Source organism: Mustela lutreola, chromosome 17 (genome assembly GCF_030435805.1).
Source record: "Mustela lutreola isolate mMusLut2 chromosome 17, mMusLut2.pri, whole genome shotgun sequence".
Classification (NCBI taxonomy): Eukaryota; Metazoa; Chordata; class Mammalia; order Carnivora; family Mustelidae; genus Mustela; species Mustela lutreola.
The window spans coordinates 21,747,388-21,767,481 of NC_081306.1; the positions used below are offsets into that span (position 1 = coordinate 21,747,388).

Here is a 20,094-nt window from a genome sequence, read left to right on the forward strand (position 1 = left end):
CGTCACATGACCCGGGCCCCGCCCCTGCGGGCCATACCACTTCGCGCCTGCGGGGGGCGCCACGGCCTGAGGACGCCCTAGCGGTCCTCTGGCCGCTCCCGCACTGTACCGCCGCCCGAACGACCCAGACCAGGCGTTCCGCCCCATCTCGGCCTCCGCGGATGCGGGGCCGGGCGCTGGTAGCCTCTCACACCCCGTGGCGTTGGGCCCGTCCGACTCGCGAGCGGGGGCGGGGCGGTGGACCTCCGTATTAGCATACGGGGCGGGGCCTGGGTGCCCCGCCTCCTCTGCGGCTGCGCGGCGCCGGCTGGTGTTGGCTGCCGAGTGCGGCTTTCCTTTCCGTACGTTCGCCGAATGGAGTTGGCTGCGGGCTTCTCACGGCCTTCCCCCAGGGACCCGGGACCGAGGTGTCCCCGGGACGTCTTCATACATTCTGGAGCGCTCCGAGGGTTCGAGCAGACGGAGCCGAAATCCCAAATCCAGGGCGCCGGCCAGTTCTACTCCAGCCCCCAGGAAAGCCCTCACCCACCTGTGAGGTCCAGGCCTCTACTTTCTGCCCTCCTGGGCCCCCGGGGTCGCACCACCCCGACTCTGTCCTCAGTCTCCTCCAGACACAGACCCCGCAGCTCTAGCTGTCTTCTGGCTTCTGAGAAAAGGAGCCCCTCCCTCCCCCGCATCTGTCCCCTCCCTTGCATCGGGGAGCCACACTTCAGCTGGGGGGCTGTCTCTGCCCCTCAAGGTGTAAGCGTGACTGGTTTGAAGCCCTGTCGGTGCTGCGACCTGTGGATGCTTCCCCAGATTTCTGCATGTTCTGGGATCCATTTCCTCCAGCCTTTGCTTGCGCAAAGCCGGCACCTGCAAGGCTGATTTCAAGAACAGCCTGTGGTTCCCTCCCAGCCCAGCATGCAGCTTGGCCTGGGGCTGAAACTGTCCTGCTGATCCCCTGAGGGGTACCCAAACTGGTTGCCTTATCTCTATCCACTAGCTCTGGGTCCCTTTGCCCTTTTGTCCCCTGCCTTTGAGGACTGGGTGGCTGTCATCTGGTCCTTGGCTCCCTTGAGCTCCTAGCCCTCTCCCTAAATGTCCTGAGTGGCAGCCTTCTCCACGTGGGCAGTAGGGAAACGACCCCTGGCCTAGCCCTCCTGCTGGTCTCAGCCCAACCTTGCACAGGAACCTCCTTCTGTCCTCCTCCCCTTGGCCAGGCCAGGTCTTGCATCTTCTGAACTGGCAGCCCACGGGTGTCTGGTCTGTCCTGTTTTAAAGGGAGGAGGCTGCCATACCACTAGAGGCCTCCTCACCTTCCTCTGCCACCCTCTTCCTTGTCTCAGACTCTGACTTCTGAGAAGAGAAGCCTTCACTCAGCTTTTCCACCTCACCTGCCCTCCCTCCCAGCCCCCTGCCTTTGCCAAGGTCACCTGTGATTGCCATTTCTCTAAGCTGAGGGACGTTTACCAGGCTGAGTGGGCCTCTTTGCTGCATGGCCCGCTGCCCACTCCACCACACCCTCCCCTTTATCTCCAGCTTGCCTCCTACAGCCCTGACACCTCATTCCTTCTTCCTGGGGGCACAAGGAGGAGCAAGGACAGGCGCAGGCCAGGCAGCCTCAGCCTCCCTGCCCCACCTGATATTCCCAGGGTTCCCCCTGTCCCGTCCCACCCCCGGGGCAATCATGTTCTCCAGCTCAGCCATTCTGTCCCTCACCTGCTCCTTTCCAACCCTGATGGCCCCCTGAGCTAGCAAACATCAGAGCTGGCCATGGGCCTGGCCCCTCACCACTGCAGGCATGGAGGACCCAGGGTCAAGGGAGCCCAGGCCAGGGACTGTGTGCAGAGGAAAAATTCAGACCAAAGAAAGGGGGGCAGGGTACCCCCACCATCAGGAAGCCATGCAGTCAAAAACACAGAGATGGGCAGAGCACGGAAGCCCAGTGTGGCTAAAATCCTAAGACTCAGGGAGACATGTCCCTCCTCGAGCTCTGGGAGCGGGTCAGGCTCACCCACCATCCTCTCATTTTCTGCGCCGTATGAGAGGTCACACTGGGTCTCCAATGGGGCTGCTGGCACCTGAAACCAGCATGTCTCAAACGGAGTTCACCCCACCCCCACCTTCCATTCTATTCCACTCTGTTATTTCCATTTTGGGCAAAAGACACAGCCATCCACCCAACTGCTCGCAGCAGCAGCCTTGAGTCACTCCACAGCTCATTCCTCGTTACTCATTGAGCCCTGAGATCCTGTGGCTTCCTGGCTCCTAGCTCTGCCCACCCTGCGGCTGGGCTGCCCTCTGACTGGGGTCCCCTCACAGCCTCTAACCCAGTTAGCCTGCTCAGTCTTAACCTCCCCCCGCCCCCATTCTTCACCCTAGAGCCACAGGAGCTTCTAACTGGGACATCTGACTGGCCACTCCATTCCTGGAATCCTTCAATGTCTTTCTGTCACAGGCTGGAGCCTTTGGTGGTTCCCTCCTGTCTCCCCATCTCATCCCATCATGCTGCTCCCTCCTCACCTGGATTCCTAAGTCTATGGCTCTCTCTGCATCAACTACTCTCCTTTGCTTCTTGTATAGGGAGTGCTACTCAATCTTTAGAGCACCACGCCCTCCAAGAAGCCCTCCTGATTTCTCTTCCTCCCTTCTCAGACCCCTTCTTCATCCCTCACACTCCATTATTACCTTTTTTCACTCAATACTTCCTGAGGGTCCCTGTGCCTCTTTTTCTGTCCCCCCATCCCTGCTAGAATGCTTGGCACATAAAGCTAATGTTTACTGATCACCAGGTGTGTGCAAATCCTGTCCTAAGCACTTTTAGGGTATGATATAATTCTCATAAAGACCCTTTGAGAAAGATATCACCATGACTCTTCATTTGGTGGACAAGGAAGTGGGCCTTGGAGGGTCAGACATCTGGTCTTGGTCAGCCTGCTAAGGAGAAGCAGAATTCAAAACTCTGACTCCCAGCGGGGCTGAACCCATGTGGCTTACCACACTGCCTTGTCTCCTACACAAGGGGGTTGGGTGAGCATCCAGGGACCAGTGACAGGGCCAGGAGGCCCCCAGAACACCTTCCCCTTGGCCTCCCGCACCAGGCAGGGCTGGGGTGACGAGGGACACACACCTCTGCCTTGGCCCTCACAACTAGGTCCCCAGCTGGAAATCACATCATTGAAAGACCCTGGCCTGTCACTGCGTAAGTGGGGATTTCTAGGAATAAAGGGCGGGCTTTGGGAAACCCAAGCCAGAGACTCTGATAGGGAGATATAGAGAGACATGTGGCCGAGGGGCAGGGAAGTTCCCTGAGTCCCCAAGAATTCTAAAGAAGACAAAAGGACGAAAAGATGGTGGGAGAGGGAAGTCCAGTGTCACTTGGCAAAGCCCTGAGGGAAGGGAGGGTGACAGCTGGGGAGATAAAGACTAGGAATAACTTTCCAAATGACTGGAAAGATGAACTTACCCCAAGAAAGCTGTTTCAACAACGAAGGGAGTCTGGCAGCTGATGGACACTGCAGGGTGCCTTCTCCCTGCAGACAGTCCCTTTCTTCCAAGTCACAGGGAATATACGCCACAGGGACAGAACGCTAAGAGCAGCACCTGCCCTCCTGCATGGCTGAGTAAAGGCTCCATGGGGCCCACGCAAGGTTGGGATGAGAAGGAGCAAGACCGTAGTAGTGCCATGGAAGGGGAATGTGCAAGGGCAATTTTTCTGCTGTGATTTTAAAAAAATTGGGGCTTACATTGAGGCACCTGGCTAACTCAGTCAGAACACCACGTGACACATGATCTCTGGGTCATGAGTTCAAGCCCCATGTTGAGTACAGAGCTTACTTTAAAAAAAATTTTTTTAAGCGTTTTTAAATGATAGGATTTAAAAAATTTTTTTAAAGATTTTGCTTATTTATTTGACAGACAGAGATCACAAGCAGGCAGAAGGGTAAGCAGAGAGAGAGAGGGGAAAATCAGACTCCCTGCTGAGCGGAGAGCCCAGTGCGGGGCTCCATCCCAAGACCCTGAGATCATGACCCACACCAAAGGCAGAGGTTTCACCCACTGAACCACCAGGCACCCCTAAATGATAGGATTTTTTAAAAAGATTTTATTTATTCATTTGGCAGTCAGAGATCACGAGTAGGCAGAGAGGCAGGCAGAGAGAAAGGGGGAAACAGGTTCTTTGCTGAGCAGAGAGCCTGATGTGGGGCTTGATCCCAGGACCCTGAGACCATGACCTGAGCTGAAGGCAGAGGCTTTAACCCACTGAGCCACCCAGGTAACCCAAATGATAGGATTTTTTATTTTTTTTTAATTTTTTTTAATTTTTTTTAAAGATTTTATTTATTTACTTGACAGAGAGAGATCACAAGTAGGCAGAGAGGCAGGCAGAGAGGAGGAAGCAGGCTCCCTGCTGAGCAGAGAGCCCGATGCGGGGCTCGATCCCAGGACCCTGAGATCACGACCTGAGCCGAAGGCAGCGGCTTAACCCACTGAGCCACTCAGGCGCCCCAATGATAGGATTTTTTAAAAGACTTTATTTGAGAGAGAGAGAGAGAGCCAGCACAATCAAGGGGAGGGGTAGACGGAGACGCAGGCTCCCCCCTGAGCAGGGAGCCCGATGCAGGGCTCGATCCCAGGACCTTGGGATCATGACCTGAGCCAAAGGCAGACGCCCAACCAACTGAGCAACGTGGGTGCCCCGAAATGATAGGATTTTTTAAAAAGATTTTATTTATTTATTTGACAGAGAGAGAGAGAGATCACAAGTAGGCAGAGAGGCAGGCAGAGAGAGAGGGGGAAGCAGGCTCCCTGCTGAACAGAGAGCCCAACATGGGCATGGGGCTCGATCCCAGGACCCTGGGATCATGACCTGAGCCGTAGGCAGAGGCTTTACCCACTGAGCCACCCAGGCACCCCAAATAGGATTTTTTAAAATAAAAAACGTCTTCCAAATAAAAAACGTCTTCTAGGTAAATACAGCATGGTACAAACCAGGGCCTGACAACCACCACCATCACTGCTAGAGGGAGTGGTGTGCGGCCTGCCCTGAGGTCTGGGCAGCGGTGTGCGGCCAGCTCTCTGGGCTGCTGGGAATGAGGGGGGCCTGACACCCTGCCGGGCGTGAAGAGCAGGTTCTCAGGGTGCCCATGAGGGCATTGTGTGGCCTGGACCCTCCATCCGGTCTAGCCTTAATTCACAGCCCATCCCAGGCACAGAACTGGCTGCTGGAAGGAAGCAGCTGCTCATGTGTCAGCGAGGACAGTGCCTGACCTGGGGTTAAGGGACAGCAGGAGGCTGAGGAAGGGGTACACAGGTGCATTCCCTGAACACGGCTGCAGATGCTAATAGCGGTAGCCCCTGGGGTCTCCCACGAGGACACTCAGGCACCACATTGATGCTCTAAAAGGAGCACAGTTCCCCTTGTCAGAACCTGTTAGACGGGAAGGCTTAGGCTTCCTCTCAGGAAGTGAGACATGTGGAACTGGGGGGGGGGGGTGGCACACCGTGATCCCGCTGAGAGCCCTGAGGGTCGTTTAGGCTGCATGCAGGGCCATCCCCACAGAGGGGCCATGTGAAAGCAGGTGCTGGCAGGGGTGCGGGAGAGGGGACCCCAGGGTGGGCTGAGCTCTGCACAGACATTGGTCACTGCTCACAGAAGCAGCCGCGGCTGAGGGAGTCAGGCGTCTGCAGTGTCCGCAGCTACGGCCCTGTGCCCAGGGCCACCCCTCCCCCTGGCAATGGCCAATGCTACCATCTCCATGTCAATCACAAAATGACCAAATGATACTAAGCACACTTACAGTGAGAAGTAGTTGCTGCAGGGAGTTTGGGGGATACCCCCAACTGTGGGCCCAGAAATACTCACCCATCTCCCCTCCAGAACCGCCCAACTGGGGACAGCAGCACTGGGGCTCCTGCTCAGGGGCCAACAGGCTCCAGGGGTGGGGGTGCGGGGGGAGGAAGCCAGCTCCTGGGACCTCAGGAAAGCGTCCTGGGGCAGAGGCACCCCAGCTCCTGAAGACTGGGAAACTCCGGCCTGGCCACAGGCTTGTGTAAAGGCCTCGAGGCAGCAGAGGAATTGAAAAACAGCCTACCCCGAGAGTGGCCCCAGGGGCCAATGCAAACCAGGCCAGCCACTTCAGGGCGGGGCAGCAGGAAGGGGCCTGGGGAACCCGAGTGTTGTGGGGGACAGCCGGGAGAAACAGAGAGCATTAGGAACAGGGGTGCTGCCTGTGGCGTGAGGAAGATAAGGAAAGAGAGAAGCAGTTTCCCAGAAGAGGCAGAGGCAGAGCCTTAGCAGCTCCAGGAGAGGTGGAGGGGTGGGGGCGTGGAGGGGTGGAGGAGTGGAGGGGCTTCAGCACCGGGAGGAGCCCCACCAGACGGGCATCCGTGTGGCTGCAGAGAAAATGGTTCCTGCAGTTTTCTGTGTGGGATATCGGTTCACCCAATTGGAAGGTCTTTCCCAACGTTCGGAAAGACATTACTGTGGATCACTGCGAACCCCCAGGTAGAACCCCCTCCCGTTGCACGAGGAGGACTTGTTGATACCGGGCTCCCGTGGGTCAGGGCTTGGAGTGATTCTGGACTGAGACTTTGTACCGAAGCCCCTGGAGGCTGTTCCCCTCGCTGCTCCCGGGGCAGTGCGTGTTGGCAGGACGGCACTGTGACCAGGAGTAAACAAAATCCGGATGGACTTGGCCTGCACTGACCGCGGCAGCGAGAGCAGCAGAGCATGTCATCTTCTGGAGAGAGAGATCCAGCCTCAGGCCGGGCCCTGCTGGTCTCCCGCACACCTCTGGTTGTCATTCCCTGCACACCACCCCACATTCCCCAGATGTTCTCACAGCAAATACTTCAGTGAGGTTCCGCTACCTGGCAGTAATTTTATTTAGGACTCAAGTGAACATGAATGAAACTAAGATTTGGCTGCCAAGCCACACGCCTGTCTAGTCTCACTTGGTCCCTCACGATTCTTCATTCATTCGGATGCTCCAGAGCGTCAGTCCGGTGAAGTCCATTTCTCAGCCAATAACTGCCCTACATGAGAACGGAGAGGTGAAGAGATTCACATAATCCTTTCTCCTCCTTAATTACCAGCTCGCTAGGTTTTGGCAAACCATGGCCTTTGCCAGGCAGTGCGCTTCTGTTGGAAACAGAGCAGGGGCCCACTCTCGGACCTCCATGTAATCGCCGGCGCCACTGGAGCAGACCCGACCTGCAGGCGCCCCCGCTCAGGGGCGCTTCTCGAGGAAACGCCCTTCATGGCTGAAACCAGCTGGCCAGCTAGGGGATACACCACCAGATTCAGCAATCTGAGGCAGGAGGTCTCCCACAGTTGGTGTGTCTGCTCCACACAGAAGTGTCCGGTGATTTTGCTTCCTTGGCCCCCAGCACAAAGTTAACAAATTCCGCACAGGCAGGTCACACGCGTGTGTCTGCAAACGTGTGAGGCATTTCGTCCATAGCCATGAGGCACATGGTGCTGTACTTGTTGACCACGACCCAACACTAATATAATGAAGACCATGATTTTTAATTTTAAATTTTAGTCAACATACAGTGCAAGATTGGTTTCTTCCAAAACGTGGTTGCTTTCCTACCTACAGGCTTGCAGTGTTATTCTCTCAGATCTCCGACCGACAGCCGAGGAGGGAACACAGCAGAGAAAGAGGGAGGCAGAAGCGGGCTCCCCACAGAGCAGGGAGCCCGATGAGGGGCTCGATCCCAGCACCCCGGGACCATGACCTGAGTGAAAGGCAGACCTTAACGACTGAGACCCCCAGGTGCCCCCTACCAGATTATTCTTAAAGATCCATGCACTTCTCTGCCTAACTTCCACGTGGTAGGGGGAAGCGCTGGCGAGGCGTCCTCCATTTCTGCTTTAGTTGGTGACTTTCCCGTGCAAACGAGACATTTGGGGGCAGAGGACAAGGACACTCAAGATGAGCATCCATTCCGGAGACCTCACTATGCTAATTGGTGGCATTTTTTTTTTTTTTTTTTTGACCAGTGTTAGTCTTGTGAATTTTGAGGACATTCTGGACTTAATGAAAATTTAAGTATCTGTACAAATTAAATCTATTCCTGGAACACAGAAAGGACTATGGGAAAACTGAAGGCATCTGATTAAATCTGCAGTTCACAGCACTATAAACCAACATTCACCTCTGCTGGGGTCCCGTATCCACACAAGAGAAGCTGGGCAGGGTCTATGGACACTCTGTGGGATCTTTGCCTCTCTCTGGTAAATCTGAAATTATTTCCTAGTTAAAAGTTACAAACACTGCATCTATTAAATATAAAATACTTAAGGGGACTATAACAGCCTTATGGGCTCAGGAAACAAATAAGAAAAATTTGAAAGCCTGAAATCTAAACCAAGGTGCTGTGAAAAACTCAAAAAGTTAATCCCGCAGCTTATAAAAGCAGGAAAAGTTGAAATACGAATTTTTATTCAGCAATTAGAGCTCTGAACATTTCCTAATACAAATGACTTACTCTTGTATTATAAATTGTTTTTTGCAAAACTCATGTTCTGAAGCCCTAAAGGCATATAGTTCCCGTTAAGAAATTATTTAATTTAATGAGCTGGTTTAAATTATATGATTAACTTGTTTATTTATTCATTTATTAATTGATAAGTAAACTCCATGCCCAATGTGGGACTCAAACTTACAACTCTAAGACCAAGAGTCCCAAGCTCTTCCAAGCCTCTTCTGAGCCAGAGAGGAGCCCCTCAAAATAAACTTTTAAATGTTTATAGAAAAATGAATGGTAATTTCTCATGCAATTCCATAAAATGCTAGTGATTTTTAACATCGAAAGCAAGTTTTATGGGGTGCCTGGGTGGCTCAGTCATTAAGCATCTGCCTTTGACTCAGATATCGAGCCCCGCATCAGGCTTCCTGCTCGGCAAGAGGCCTGCTTCTCCCTCTCCTGCTCCCCCTGCCTGTTTTACCTCTCTTGCTGTGTCTCTCCCTGTCAAATAAATAAATACAATGTTAAAACAAACAAACAAACAAGTTTTATAGGGCACCTGGGTGGCTCAGTTGTCAAGCTGAAGTCATGATCTTGGGGTCCTGGGATCAAGCCCCATGTTGGGCTCTCTGATCGGCAGAACCTTCTTCTCCCTCTCTGTGCTCTCTCACTCTCTTTCCTCTCCCTTTCTCAAATAAAATAAAAAACTTAAAAAAAAAAAAAGCAAGTTTTAGGTAGTAAGAAATCATAGAGAATATTAACAAAACATATTCTATTCAGGAACACCTGATACGTAACAAGGATGATAAATAGGAATTTTAAAAGTAACAACCACACATACCTCTCCATTCAACAGGCCAGCCAGGAAGACTGCTCGCCAGGGGAACGGACGGCTGCACGTGCACACAAAGACCTCACGCTGGACACCAATACGGTAGCTAAGCCTCAGGGGCCCTCCTCGGCTGGACCTCTGGGAAGGCCAGACAGGGCCCTGGGTAGCCGCAGACTCCCCAGGGCTCACTCGGGGACAAGCAATCCCCCAGTCCCCCTGCAGAGGGAGCCCGGAAACAGTGCTGGGACACCGTTTTCAAAGGGCCACAATGTTCCATGTGATGCCCTGACCAGTAGGGCAAGGGTGCAGTTTCCAGCGCCCACCCAACTCGGGGGGCGCGCCCCGGGGAGCCCCTGGAGGCCCCCGTGGTTGAAGAGACCAGACTTGGACCCTCAGAGTTCATGTAACAAGACCATGTTTTAATGAACACCGAAGTTGGCGCTACCACACAAGGCTGTGAGGGCTCAGAGGAGGGGGGACAAGGGTGGCAGTGGGGGGGGTGAGGAGTGACACTGCCTCCCAGCACATCTCTCCTCACTAGGGACTCACGCTGTCCCTGCAGAGCCTCTTGAGAGTCCCGTGGGGACAGCGGAGCAGGATGACTGGCCCCATTTTACACCTGGAGCAACAGAGTTCCAGGCAGGTTCGTGGCTTGCCCAATGCCACCCAGGGCTCCTGGTCCTTCCTCCTGCACCATGGTGGCCCGGCTCTGGGGATACTGGAGTGGGGGGGGCAGGGGAGGGCCAATGCCCCACAGGAGGAGCATGCGAGATGGAGATAGGGGAGGTGTGGCGCGTGGGGACACTGAGGGGCTGGCTGCAGCCACATGGAGCTGCACATGGGGACCAGGTTGGGGGGTAGGACCACCAGGACCTGTGACCCAGGCTGCCACAGTCCCAAGAGGCTGCTTGGGTGTCCTCCCCCAGGTGCCCAGGCCCTCAGGACCTGCTGAGGGCTGTCACGAAGCAGGAGACCACTCCCCAGCCAGTCTTCACCCACCCTGTGGGTCCGGGCTTCTCCAGGACACGGAGCTGGCTGGTTTGGGGTTAGCCGCGGAGGGCCCCTCCCTGGGCCATCCTGGGCGGCCTCTTCAGGGATGGGCCCACAGTGAGGCCCAGCAGAAGCCTCAGGCTCTGAAACGCAAGAACCCGTGATGTCCCCTCCAGCCCTTTTTCATACTGGTGCTCAGCACTCCCTCAGGAGGGGTCCAGAGCTCAGCACAAATTCAACCCTCCCCTCCTTCCCCCTGCTGTGACCATCCAAGAGGCAGCCACAGGAGGCCAGCACGGGGAGGAGGGTAAGGGTGAGAGGTGGTGGGAGGGGGAAGGGGACAAGGCCAAGAAGCCGTCCCCAGCGTGCCTGTTTTTTCTGGGGAGCTGCCAGTGCCAGCCACTGGCCAGGTGGCCGCCCACCCACAGGACCAGTGGTGGCCACCGGCCTCTGCTCAGGAGCTATGCTATGAGGCACCAGCAGGGGGCGCCATGGCCCCACACTTGATGGAAGGTTTCTTCTTTTCCTGTCCCCGCACTGCACCAAGGGACTGAGACTGTGTGGGTGGCCTTGCTAGCCTCGGGCACAGGATGCCTCCACCGAGAACTGGGGCCTCAGCCCACGCTCAAGGCAGCAGCAGGTCTGAGCAGGGACAGGCCCAGGCGGCTGAAGTCCCGGCATCCCCTGGCCAGCCCAGCCCCAGAGCCCCAGCTGCACTTAGACACTGGCCACTGGCATGGCACAGGGGAGAGGAGGGGACCTCACTTACTGCCCTGAAGAGGGGGCTTGGCCTCTGCCCCACCCCACCCCATGGTGATGGCTCAGTCACCGTCTGTGCAGGTCCGTCACTGGGTGTCAGGGTCTTGGAAGCCCCAGGCCTCCACAGCTGCGATGAGGAAGTTCTCAGAGCAGAGGGGCTGGTTGTTGAAAGTGTCACAGTGGCCAGTGCGGCCCCGGTTTAGGTCCCCATCGATGTAGAGCGCCTGGCCGCCCCCTCCACCTGCGGGATGCTCTGGTCAGTGGCTGCTCCTCTGTCCAGCACTGCCCCCCCACCGAGATCCTCTCCCCACTCCTGATCATCTCCCCGGGATGGGGTAAGCCTCCGAGCTGTCCCTGCCCTGGCGCTCCCAGATACTTCTCCGAGACCACAGGGTGACCCAGGGTCCCCCACCATGCACCCTCCTGTCCCCACTCCCGCTCCTGCACCTGCTCCAGCCCCCACAATTCTCTTCCTCTGCCCATCACTTGGGGGAGGCACCTGCCACGCAGGACCTCCGTGCCCCACGGCCCTGAGCCCATCTCCCAAGCTAAGTAACCAAGGGTGTGCGGGTGGGACCAAGCACGGGGAGCAGAGGGGTGCCCACCTACGATGAGGCAGTCATTGCCCCCAGCCATGAACATGGACTCCGTCTTGGAGGGCAGGTTGAAGTGACGTGCAGCCAGGAAGGGCGAGAGGCGGTCAGCAGGGTCGGAGGACACGGGGCGGCACGGTGGCGACGGGGCGGCGGGGGCCTCCGAGGACACAGGCTTGGTCAGCTCTGGGTGTTTAATGACCACCCACTCATAGCGCTGGACCTCGGGCTGCAGCTGAGGGCAAAGGGGCAGCCGGAGTCACCACACACAGATCCCCTGCCAGGCCCTCCTGCCCACGCCCCCCACCAGTCTCAGCACCAGACCCCGTGCCCGGGCTGGGGAGATGCTGCACATGGCCAAGGCCCGCTGCGCTCACGCACTGTCATCTGACCCTGACCATCCTCCCGTGAAGCCAACAGTGGGGGGCCCGTGGGGTGAGGAGCCAGCAGCCTCACTCACCCGAAACACGAAGCACTCTCCAGTCCCAAAGAAGCCCACTTTACCACCAAACTTGTTCCTCTCACTCCAGTCTGTTGACAGGTAAGCCCCACACACCTAGGGAGAAAGGGCCAGGGCATGAGGCCACACCCTGCCTGCCTGCAGAAGCACCCCTCGCTCACGGCCGGGCAGCACTGTGGGCACAGCCGCACTCCCGCCCCAACCCGAGGCCAAGGGCCAGAGGTGGCCTGTAGTGTGGGGATGTCAAAGTCTGGAGGGCATGGGGCAGGTGGCCGCCTCAGCTTGTCACAGGTACTTCTGTTTCCGTCCTTGGCCCTTAAGCACGGTGAGGAGCCCATGGCCGCACTTGGACTTCGGCCATCAACCCCAGGGGTGCCCCCTCACACAGAAGCTTCCGAGATAACCGCACTCTAGAGTGGTCCCCAATCCCGCCAGCCAGCAAAATGCTACATTTCACCAACAGACTGAGTCCCTTGAGTGGCTGCAGGCTTTGCCCCCTGTGTCTGACACTGAGTCCCTTGCTAGAAGGCAGACACAGGATCAGGGTGGGGTGAGGAACCTAACACTCCCAGGGGTGCGGGTTTGGGAGCCAAGGAACAAGGAGCCTCTCGGAGAGCACAAGGCCCTAGAATGGAGGCCTGGGAGTTCTGGCTTTCCTAGACACTCCAGGGTACTTTCCAGGTGACAGCTACTGCAGAGGACGGCCGGACGACGACTGTCTGTGAGCGGGGAGGGGGTGAAGACAGCGGGTGGCCGGCAGGTAGGGCCTTGCTCACTGGGCCATCTCTGTAGAGCTCCTCAAAGCCAGGCCCTGGGGGTTCAGGCTGCTCCCACAGGGGAGCCCCAGGAGAGAGAGGCAGTTCCTCGGGGGGCTGGGGTCCCCCTCCGTGGAGGGCTCTCCCCACCCTGTGCACCTAAGAGCAGGGAGCCTGGGTGGAAGTTTCAGGGCGGCTCCTCCCTCCCTGGAGCTCAGCAGACGCAAAGACCCCTCCTCACCTCCTTCTGCGTGGTCTTGATGAGCAGGAGGGTGGGCTCATGTCCTTCACACTGGAGATAGAACCTGGGAGAAAGACCACACACAGCAGCCTGGCATGGTGCTTGGTGCTCCCTTGGGCCACAGCCTCTGGTGCTCCTCACATCTGAGAAGCCTGGGCTGTCTGCGGTAGACAGGCCTGGGAACTGTGTTGCCCTGTGTCCCGGGGACCAATCATGATGGCCAAGGACCTGGCAGCGCCTTGGCCTGGACACTTCTCAGCCAAGACAGAGCCCAGGCCAGGCAGCATGCGGCCGCAGTCTGCTACCCCAGACCATAGGCCCTGGTATGATGGGGGGAAGTCACATGCAGGTCGCCCTCAGCAGGCGCAGCCACGTGCCAGGTGCTCCAGGGAGACAAGACCAGAGGAACAGGTCCCTGCTCTAGGAGAGCTTGGAACATGCCTCGGGGTCTGAGGCGGGAGACAGCCAACACTGGGAAGTGCCTGAGGAGGCCTGACAGTGCCCTGTGGTGGCACCAAGCACCTGGAGCTTGGCGGATATCCCTGGGGGCCCTGCCTGTCTGTCCTGCTCTTCAGCTGGGGCTCCCACAGGGTGCAGAGTTGGGGAGCAGGCGAATGTATCTCTAGCTATGCCACATGCGTGGGGTCACCCGGGACTGAAGCCAGAAACTTCTGAGGCCACCTGCTGTCTCAGGCTCAACAGGGGCTGTGCCTGGTGGAACGGCCGTGGGAGGTGGCACGATCTGAGGGGGCCCAGCCGGAGTTCCCCGGACCCACCTGTGCACCAGCCAAGTGGGGGTCGGGGAGTAGTGATCCAAGGCCTACCAGCATGGGCCGTCTGTGCTAGAATTCTGTACAGTCCTGGGTAGGGATTCTGTTTCCCGGGTTGTCCCAGCACCCACACAGAGGCCTGGAGCCGGGCGGTGTATTCACGGCACAGAGCCCTTGCGTGTGGGAAGCTTGAGGGTAAGAGAAGTCCAGGAAGAGGGGCTCCCATTCCAGGGCCCCCAAGAATATCCAGGGGCCCATCTCTAGCCACCACCACAACGTTCTGGAGTGGCCCACAGCTCACTCTGTCCCCCCACACTGGCAGGCCCCGGAGCCCAGGCCAGTGTGTGCTGGTCTCCTGGGGGTTACCTGGTCAGGCTGTACCCGTGCTGCAGGGACGAGAAGAGGAGGAGGGGCTGGCACAGGGCGAAGCGTTCGGGGACCCATGACCAGATGTCTCTCATCTCCTTCACACTGACGATCTCTGAGTGGAAGTTCTCCGCGTGCACGGCCAGGTGCACAAACTGCCTGGGGAAAGTGGGGAGGGCTCAGAGCACAGCCTGGAACCCATCCTCGATGCCCCCCCCCCCCCAACAGAGGGATGCAGAGCCTCTCGTGTAAGCTAAGCCTGCAGGGGGCTCCTCACCTATGGAGGGAGAAATGGGATGGTGCTGACCCCCGGAGCCCCACTCCCAGAGGTTACAGAGGGGAGAGCACCGGCCTGGGCCAGGACAAAAGCACCTGTTCCCTAATAAATGGGGACAGACACGGAACCAGCTCTGGCAAGACAAGGTTTCAGAGTCAGCCAAGCACTGACAGACAGCAGAGGTGAGGCAGCCGCGCAGACAGACAGAGCAGGAACAACAGCCAGGCTTCCAGGCAGCGTTGCCGAAGCCAGTCCTGAGAGCCGGAGCAAGCAGCCGGGCCCTGGGACAGCCAGGCCAAGAGACGGAGAGAGGCCAGGCACGGACATTTGGTTAACAGACCTACCTTTTAGAGAGTGAAACACTGAAAAACAGGAGGAAGCAACGGACATAGAGAAGAAGAAGAAAAACAAAACAGACAAGGACAGGTTAGTGGCAGATACTGACGGCTGGGATGCACCTGCCTGTGGCCCAGGAGAAAGGCCTCCTACCAACAGCCTGGTCAGGCCGAGACGGTGCGGGGACGGTATGGGAACGCTGTGGGCCCTTCCCAGCTCGGGTCCCCCAGGTGCTGTGCTCAGGGCGGGGGGCATACCCAGTAGCCACGAGGACAGCAAGCAAGGGAGCCCAGAGCAGGAGGGGCAGGGCAGGGGCGCCTCTGAAATGATGTTCGGCAGTCAGCCAGGCCCACTGCCAACCTCTGACTCCATGGTCAGCGTCCGGCTTCCGTCTCAGTGGTGGGCCTTGTCCCCGAGGGCAGGACTCTACACCTGTGCCCACAGCTGCCTAAGCAGTCCGCAGCTGTGGTCACAATTCCCCTTCTCCCTTCTGCAGTTTTCTATCCATGCAGGGCAGCCTGGCGGGCGGGCCCGCAGGTGACCAAGAGGCTGGCAGGACAAGGTCCGACCCCCACCCTGGGATGCATCCCAACTGAAGCCCTCCCCGACGCGGGCCCCTCAGAGCTGCGGGGTAGGCCACAGCTGAGGCCCCCAGGGGCCCACCTACCTCTTCTGCTTGACAGTGATGCCCTTCTGCTTCAGAGCTTTCTCGTTGGCCATCTGCAGGAGCTGGATTTCCTTCCGGGAGAAGAGGCGGATGGCAAACGCCTTCTCCAGCAGCTTCTCCGGAGACACGGTCTTGGCGATGTCCCTGACGAAGGCGCGGATGTCCTGCTTCACGCTGTCCGACTCTGGCGGCTGCCCGGCTCTCACCTTGTGGAAGAACTTGAGGATGGCCAGAGCCACGCGGTACAGCACCTTGTAGCCCTCCACCAGGAAGACGTCGAAGACGCGGGCGAAGTGGCTGAGCGGCAGCTCCCCAAACAGCCAGCGCTGCCAGTCTGCGTAGACCTGTAGCACGTCCTCGGACACGGCCACCATCAGCTTGTGGGCCGCCTGGCAGTACTTGTTCACCAGGTCCCCAAAGGTCATGCAGGAGGACTCGAAGGCCAGGAAGCTCTGGTCCACCAGCTTCCTGCTGGGGTCGTTGCAGGCCAGGATGCGGCAGGTGTTCTCAAAGCACTGGGCCTCGTCCGTGCTGTAGTGCAGCAGCAGGGCCACGACGGCAGGCAGCGCGGGGCAGAAGGACACGTCCGGGAACTGGTTGGCGATGCACAGCAGGATCTTGCGCACGGCGCCCTCGCCGCGCGGGTTCAGGCAGTAGCTGGGCACCTGCGTGTTGTCCACGAACTCGGGCAAGGGCAGGCTGCTATCACTGTGCTTGCCCACGATCTTGCCCACGATGTCGCTGTACACGCTAGCATCCGGCGTGACGGTGCGGCAAGGGATGTCCCGGATCAGCCGCTGGTATACCTTGCCACGCAGGGTGTAGCTGCGGGCCCAGTAGCCCTGGCGGGCCAGCTGCTTCAGCTCCTGCGGCTCTGTGCAGCTCAGCTCCTTGGGGCCCATGTCCTGCACGGCTGCGTCCATCTTGTCTCTGTCCACAAAGCAGTTGTACCCTGGGGGGTCCATGGTGCAGGGCACCCGGGAGGGGGGGTCCCAGGACGTCAGGCGGGGCACGGAGCGCCGAAATCCCCAGCCCCCTCTCCAAGGTCTCGCTGCTAACCTGTTTGCCACCCCATACCCTGTTGGATTAAAAGTCAGGCTTAATACATCCGTACAAAGGTTCGTGTTTTTTGGTTTTGCTTTTTTAAGGTTAATTTATGTATTTATTTATTTGAGAGAGAGAGTGAGAATGCACACACACAAATGGGAGAGAGGAGGAAGCAGGCTCCCCACTGAGCAGGGAGCCCGATGCAAGGCTTGATCCCAGGACCCCGAAATCATGACCGGAGCTGAAGGCAGAGGCTCAACCCACTGAGCCAGCCAGGTGCCCTGAAGGTTCATGTTTTAAAGAACATGTTCTTGTTTTAATCTTTCTATAAAGTATTTGAAGTGTTTCCATTTAAGATAAGTGGATATTGGGTGCCTGGATGGCTCAGTCAATTAAGTGTCTGCCTTCATCGCAGGTCATGATCCTGTAGTTTTGGGATCAAGTCTCGCATCAGGCTCTCTGCTCAGCGGGGAGCCCGCTTCTCCCTCTGCCTCTGCCGCTCCCCCGGCTTGTGTTTTCTCCCTCCCTCTCTCCCTCGCAAATAAATAAATAAAATCTTTAAAAATATATATAAGGTAAGTAGATACTTTGAGAATTCACTATAAACTCTGCAGTAGAATTTCTTTCCATGGGTCTTATGCTATCACCGGAGTAGGTCACACAGACTAAGGAGAGGCTAGGGCTGAGTTCCCCGAAGGGCTAGGCCAGATGGACCCACTCAAAATAGCTCTCCACGGGGTCGGGGAGGCCCACCAGTACCTCCTCCCGCCCCCACATCACCCTGTGGTCATTGGACCACTGCACCCCAGAGAGTTAAGAGATGCTCGGTTTCTGCCCATCAGGTGTTGGCCCTCCTGCCCTGTGCTCCACTGGGTACTGGCCCTGCCCCTCCCCGCCCCACATCAGGATGCAGAGGCCAGCCCTGAACTCCCTAGAAATGCCAGCTAGCTTTCGGGTGGACAGACATCGCAGCTGGGAAGCAGACATGAGGGCTGCGAAACCCAGTGAAGCAGTCATAGCTTGGCAATGAAGACATTTCTGGGTCTGAATGGGCCCGAGGCCCTGGGGGATTTGGTGCCTGTGGGGAACCACAGAGATCCAGGCAGACGGTACCCAATGGGTACACGGTCTGATCTCTCTCGAGCTAGGAGGTCACCGGTCTACCATGCAGGGGACCCCAACTTAACATCTGTCTTTGCCAAAGACTACTGTCCTCAGCCACATCTACCTCATACCTCAGACCAGCCTTTCTGCCTGGGATGGAACAAGGGGACAGAGGGCTCAGGGCTCTGCTTTAGCGGGTTTCAGTAAATGGCCAGATCGTTCCGGTTTCTCCTGCACCTAAAACACTCATCTGAAAATATAAAAAGGAAGTCATGCCTTAAGAACGAGGAGTGGAAATTAAAGATATACAGTATAAAACCTGTAGGGGTGAGAAGGCAGCTGGAGAAAGCCCCTTGATACATTGTTTTTCATTGTGGCATAATATACAGAAGGTTTACATTTTAGCCATTTTTAAGTGCCCGATTCTGAGACATCAGAACTGTTCACACAGCCCTGCAGCTCTCACCACTGTCAGCCCCCAGATCGCGCTCCTCTTCCCCAGCTGAAACTCTGCCCCCATTAAACATGGACGCCCCCTCCCCAGCCCCTGGTGCCCACCCTTCTATCTCTGTCTCTGTGAATGGGACAATTTTAGAGCTTCACAGAAGTCTCATCGTACATGTTCGTCATTTTGTGCCCACCTCATTTCACTCAGCATCATGCCCTCAAGGTTCATCTATTTATAGTGTGTATCATAATTTTTTCTTAATTTTAGCTATTTTTAATTCTTTATTTTTATTTATTTATTTTTTAAGATTTTATTCTGTAAGCCCTAGCTACACCCGTCAGTCTGGAACTCCTGACCCTAAGATCAAGAGCTGCACGCTCTACCACCTGAGCCAGCTGGGTGCCCCAAGACTATTTTTCCAGAGCAGTTTCAAGTTCACAGAGAAGTGGAGAGGAAGGCACAGAGATCTGTCACCCACTGCCTGCACTACCCCCCTCAGACTCGTGAATCACCAGTGTAGCTCAGCACTTAGCAGTCTGCATGAACACGCCATCGCTATGTGAAACCTGCAGGGTAACGAGGGTTCACTCCTCGTGTACCTTCTAGGAGGCGGGACGAAAGTATGAGGACATGTGTCTTCATGATACAGAGTATTTTCACTGCCCTAGAGTACCTCTGTGCTCCACCGTCCATCCCGCCCTCCCCCAATCATAATGTCCTTCCTCTTTACGCCTAAAGAATATTCCACATGTGGCCGGAACATGCTGTGTTTGCCCCCCATCTGTCAGCTGTCACAGGTCACTCCCAGCTCCCGTGAACAATGCTGCTACGAACACGGGGTGCCGGGGTCTGCCGGAGCCCGGCCTCCAGCTCTCCTGGAGATGTATCTGTCAATGCTGCTCTTCCCCGAGCTTCACCACACAGAGAAGATGAGCTAACCTAAGGTTTTGTGGCAACACCCATTTCACATGTCCCACCAAGAAGTGCCTCACCCACAGCGGGACCGGCCTGCTGCTGGGCTGGAGCCTGCCTCTCCAGAGGAAAAGATGCCTTCACGGAGCTGGTAAGTTTGTTCTGCCCTGTGTGGGAAAGGAGCTGGGCCCGTCCCCAGGCCCTAAAGAGCCACGTCCAGAACCACACCCAGGTGGCACTCCACAGCCCCTGTGGGCAAATTACCTATAGGTTTGTGGGGCTTGGGTTTTTTTGTTTTGTTTTGTTTTAGTTTCTATTTCTTTATTTGAAGTCCTCTCTACCCCCCGACACAGAACTCGAACCCATGACCCTGAGTTCAAGAGTGGCATGCTTTTTTGCTGAACCAGGCAGGGGCCCCACCTCTAGGATTTACATCCTTCATTCTAGGCTCTGGGCCCGCTAACCTGTGAAGGGGACCCCAGGCCCATCCTGTGTGTGTGAAAAGCACCAGCTGCTTCTCGAGGCAGTAAACATGTTTATAAGCAGAACAAGAGCCGGGCAGGACAGCAGTGACCCTCGCTTAGCCAGCCTCCCCTGCTGGTGGGGTACTGGACTGGCAGCTCCAAGCAGATGATCGCACCCTGCACAGCTCCTCCAGAAGGACCTTCGGGGAGGAGCAGATGGTCTCGTTTGCTGCAGCAAGGAGCTCAGGGATGGGCACACCAGATCCGGAGGAAGTCCGGGGCAGGGGCATGCTCCCTGGGCCTCCACAGGCCTTCTCCTCCAGCCCCACCCAAGACAGAGCAGGGCACTCCCCGGTGGCAGGCCAGGCCTGCAGCAACTGCTCTAGGCACCTGTAACACCAGATTCACAGTGGTTTTCTTAGTTGTTGTTTTTAAACAGGAATGCAGCGGCACCTGGGTGGCTCAGTGGGTTAAGCCACTGCCTTCGGCTCAGGACAGGATCTCAGGGTCATGGGATAGAGCCCCACATCGGGCTCTCTGCTTAGCAGGAAGCCTGCTTCCCCCTCTATCTCTCTGCCTACTTATGATCTCTCTGTCAAATAAATAAATAAAA

At 56.8% G+C, this 20,094-nt stretch overlaps 1 protein-coding gene across 3 annotated transcripts; it reads right to left on the reverse strand.

Moving 5' to 3' along the window:
• Nucleotides 1-10,293: 10,293 nt before the first annotated feature.
• TBC1D24 (TBC1 domain family member 24) lies at nt 10,294-16,496 on the reverse strand. Of its 3 annotated transcripts, XM_059154624.1 has the most exons (8): nt 15,507-16,496; nt 14,848-14,865; nt 14,227-14,385; nt 13,091-13,154; nt 12,095-12,190; nt 11,647-11,869; nt 11,112-11,282; nt 10,294-10,425 (listed from the first exon to the last, which is right to left on the reverse strand). In XM_059154624.1, exons 1-7 carry the CDS (start codon nt 16,469-16,471, stop codon nt 11,128-11,130), a joined length of 1,680 nt encoding a protein of 559 aa, XP_059010607.1. In that variant the 5' UTR covers nt 16,472-16,496; the 3' UTR covers nt 10,294-10,425; nt 11,112-11,127. The 3 variants fall into 3 exon arrangements, with proteins under 3 accessions (XP_059010607.1, XP_059010606.1, XP_059010608.1); XM_059154623.1 differs by having other exon boundaries at nt 10,294-11,282; XM_059154625.1 differs by lacking the exon at nt 14,848-14,865 and having other exon boundaries at nt 10,294-11,282.
• Nucleotides 16,497-20,094: the final 3,598 nt, after the last annotated feature.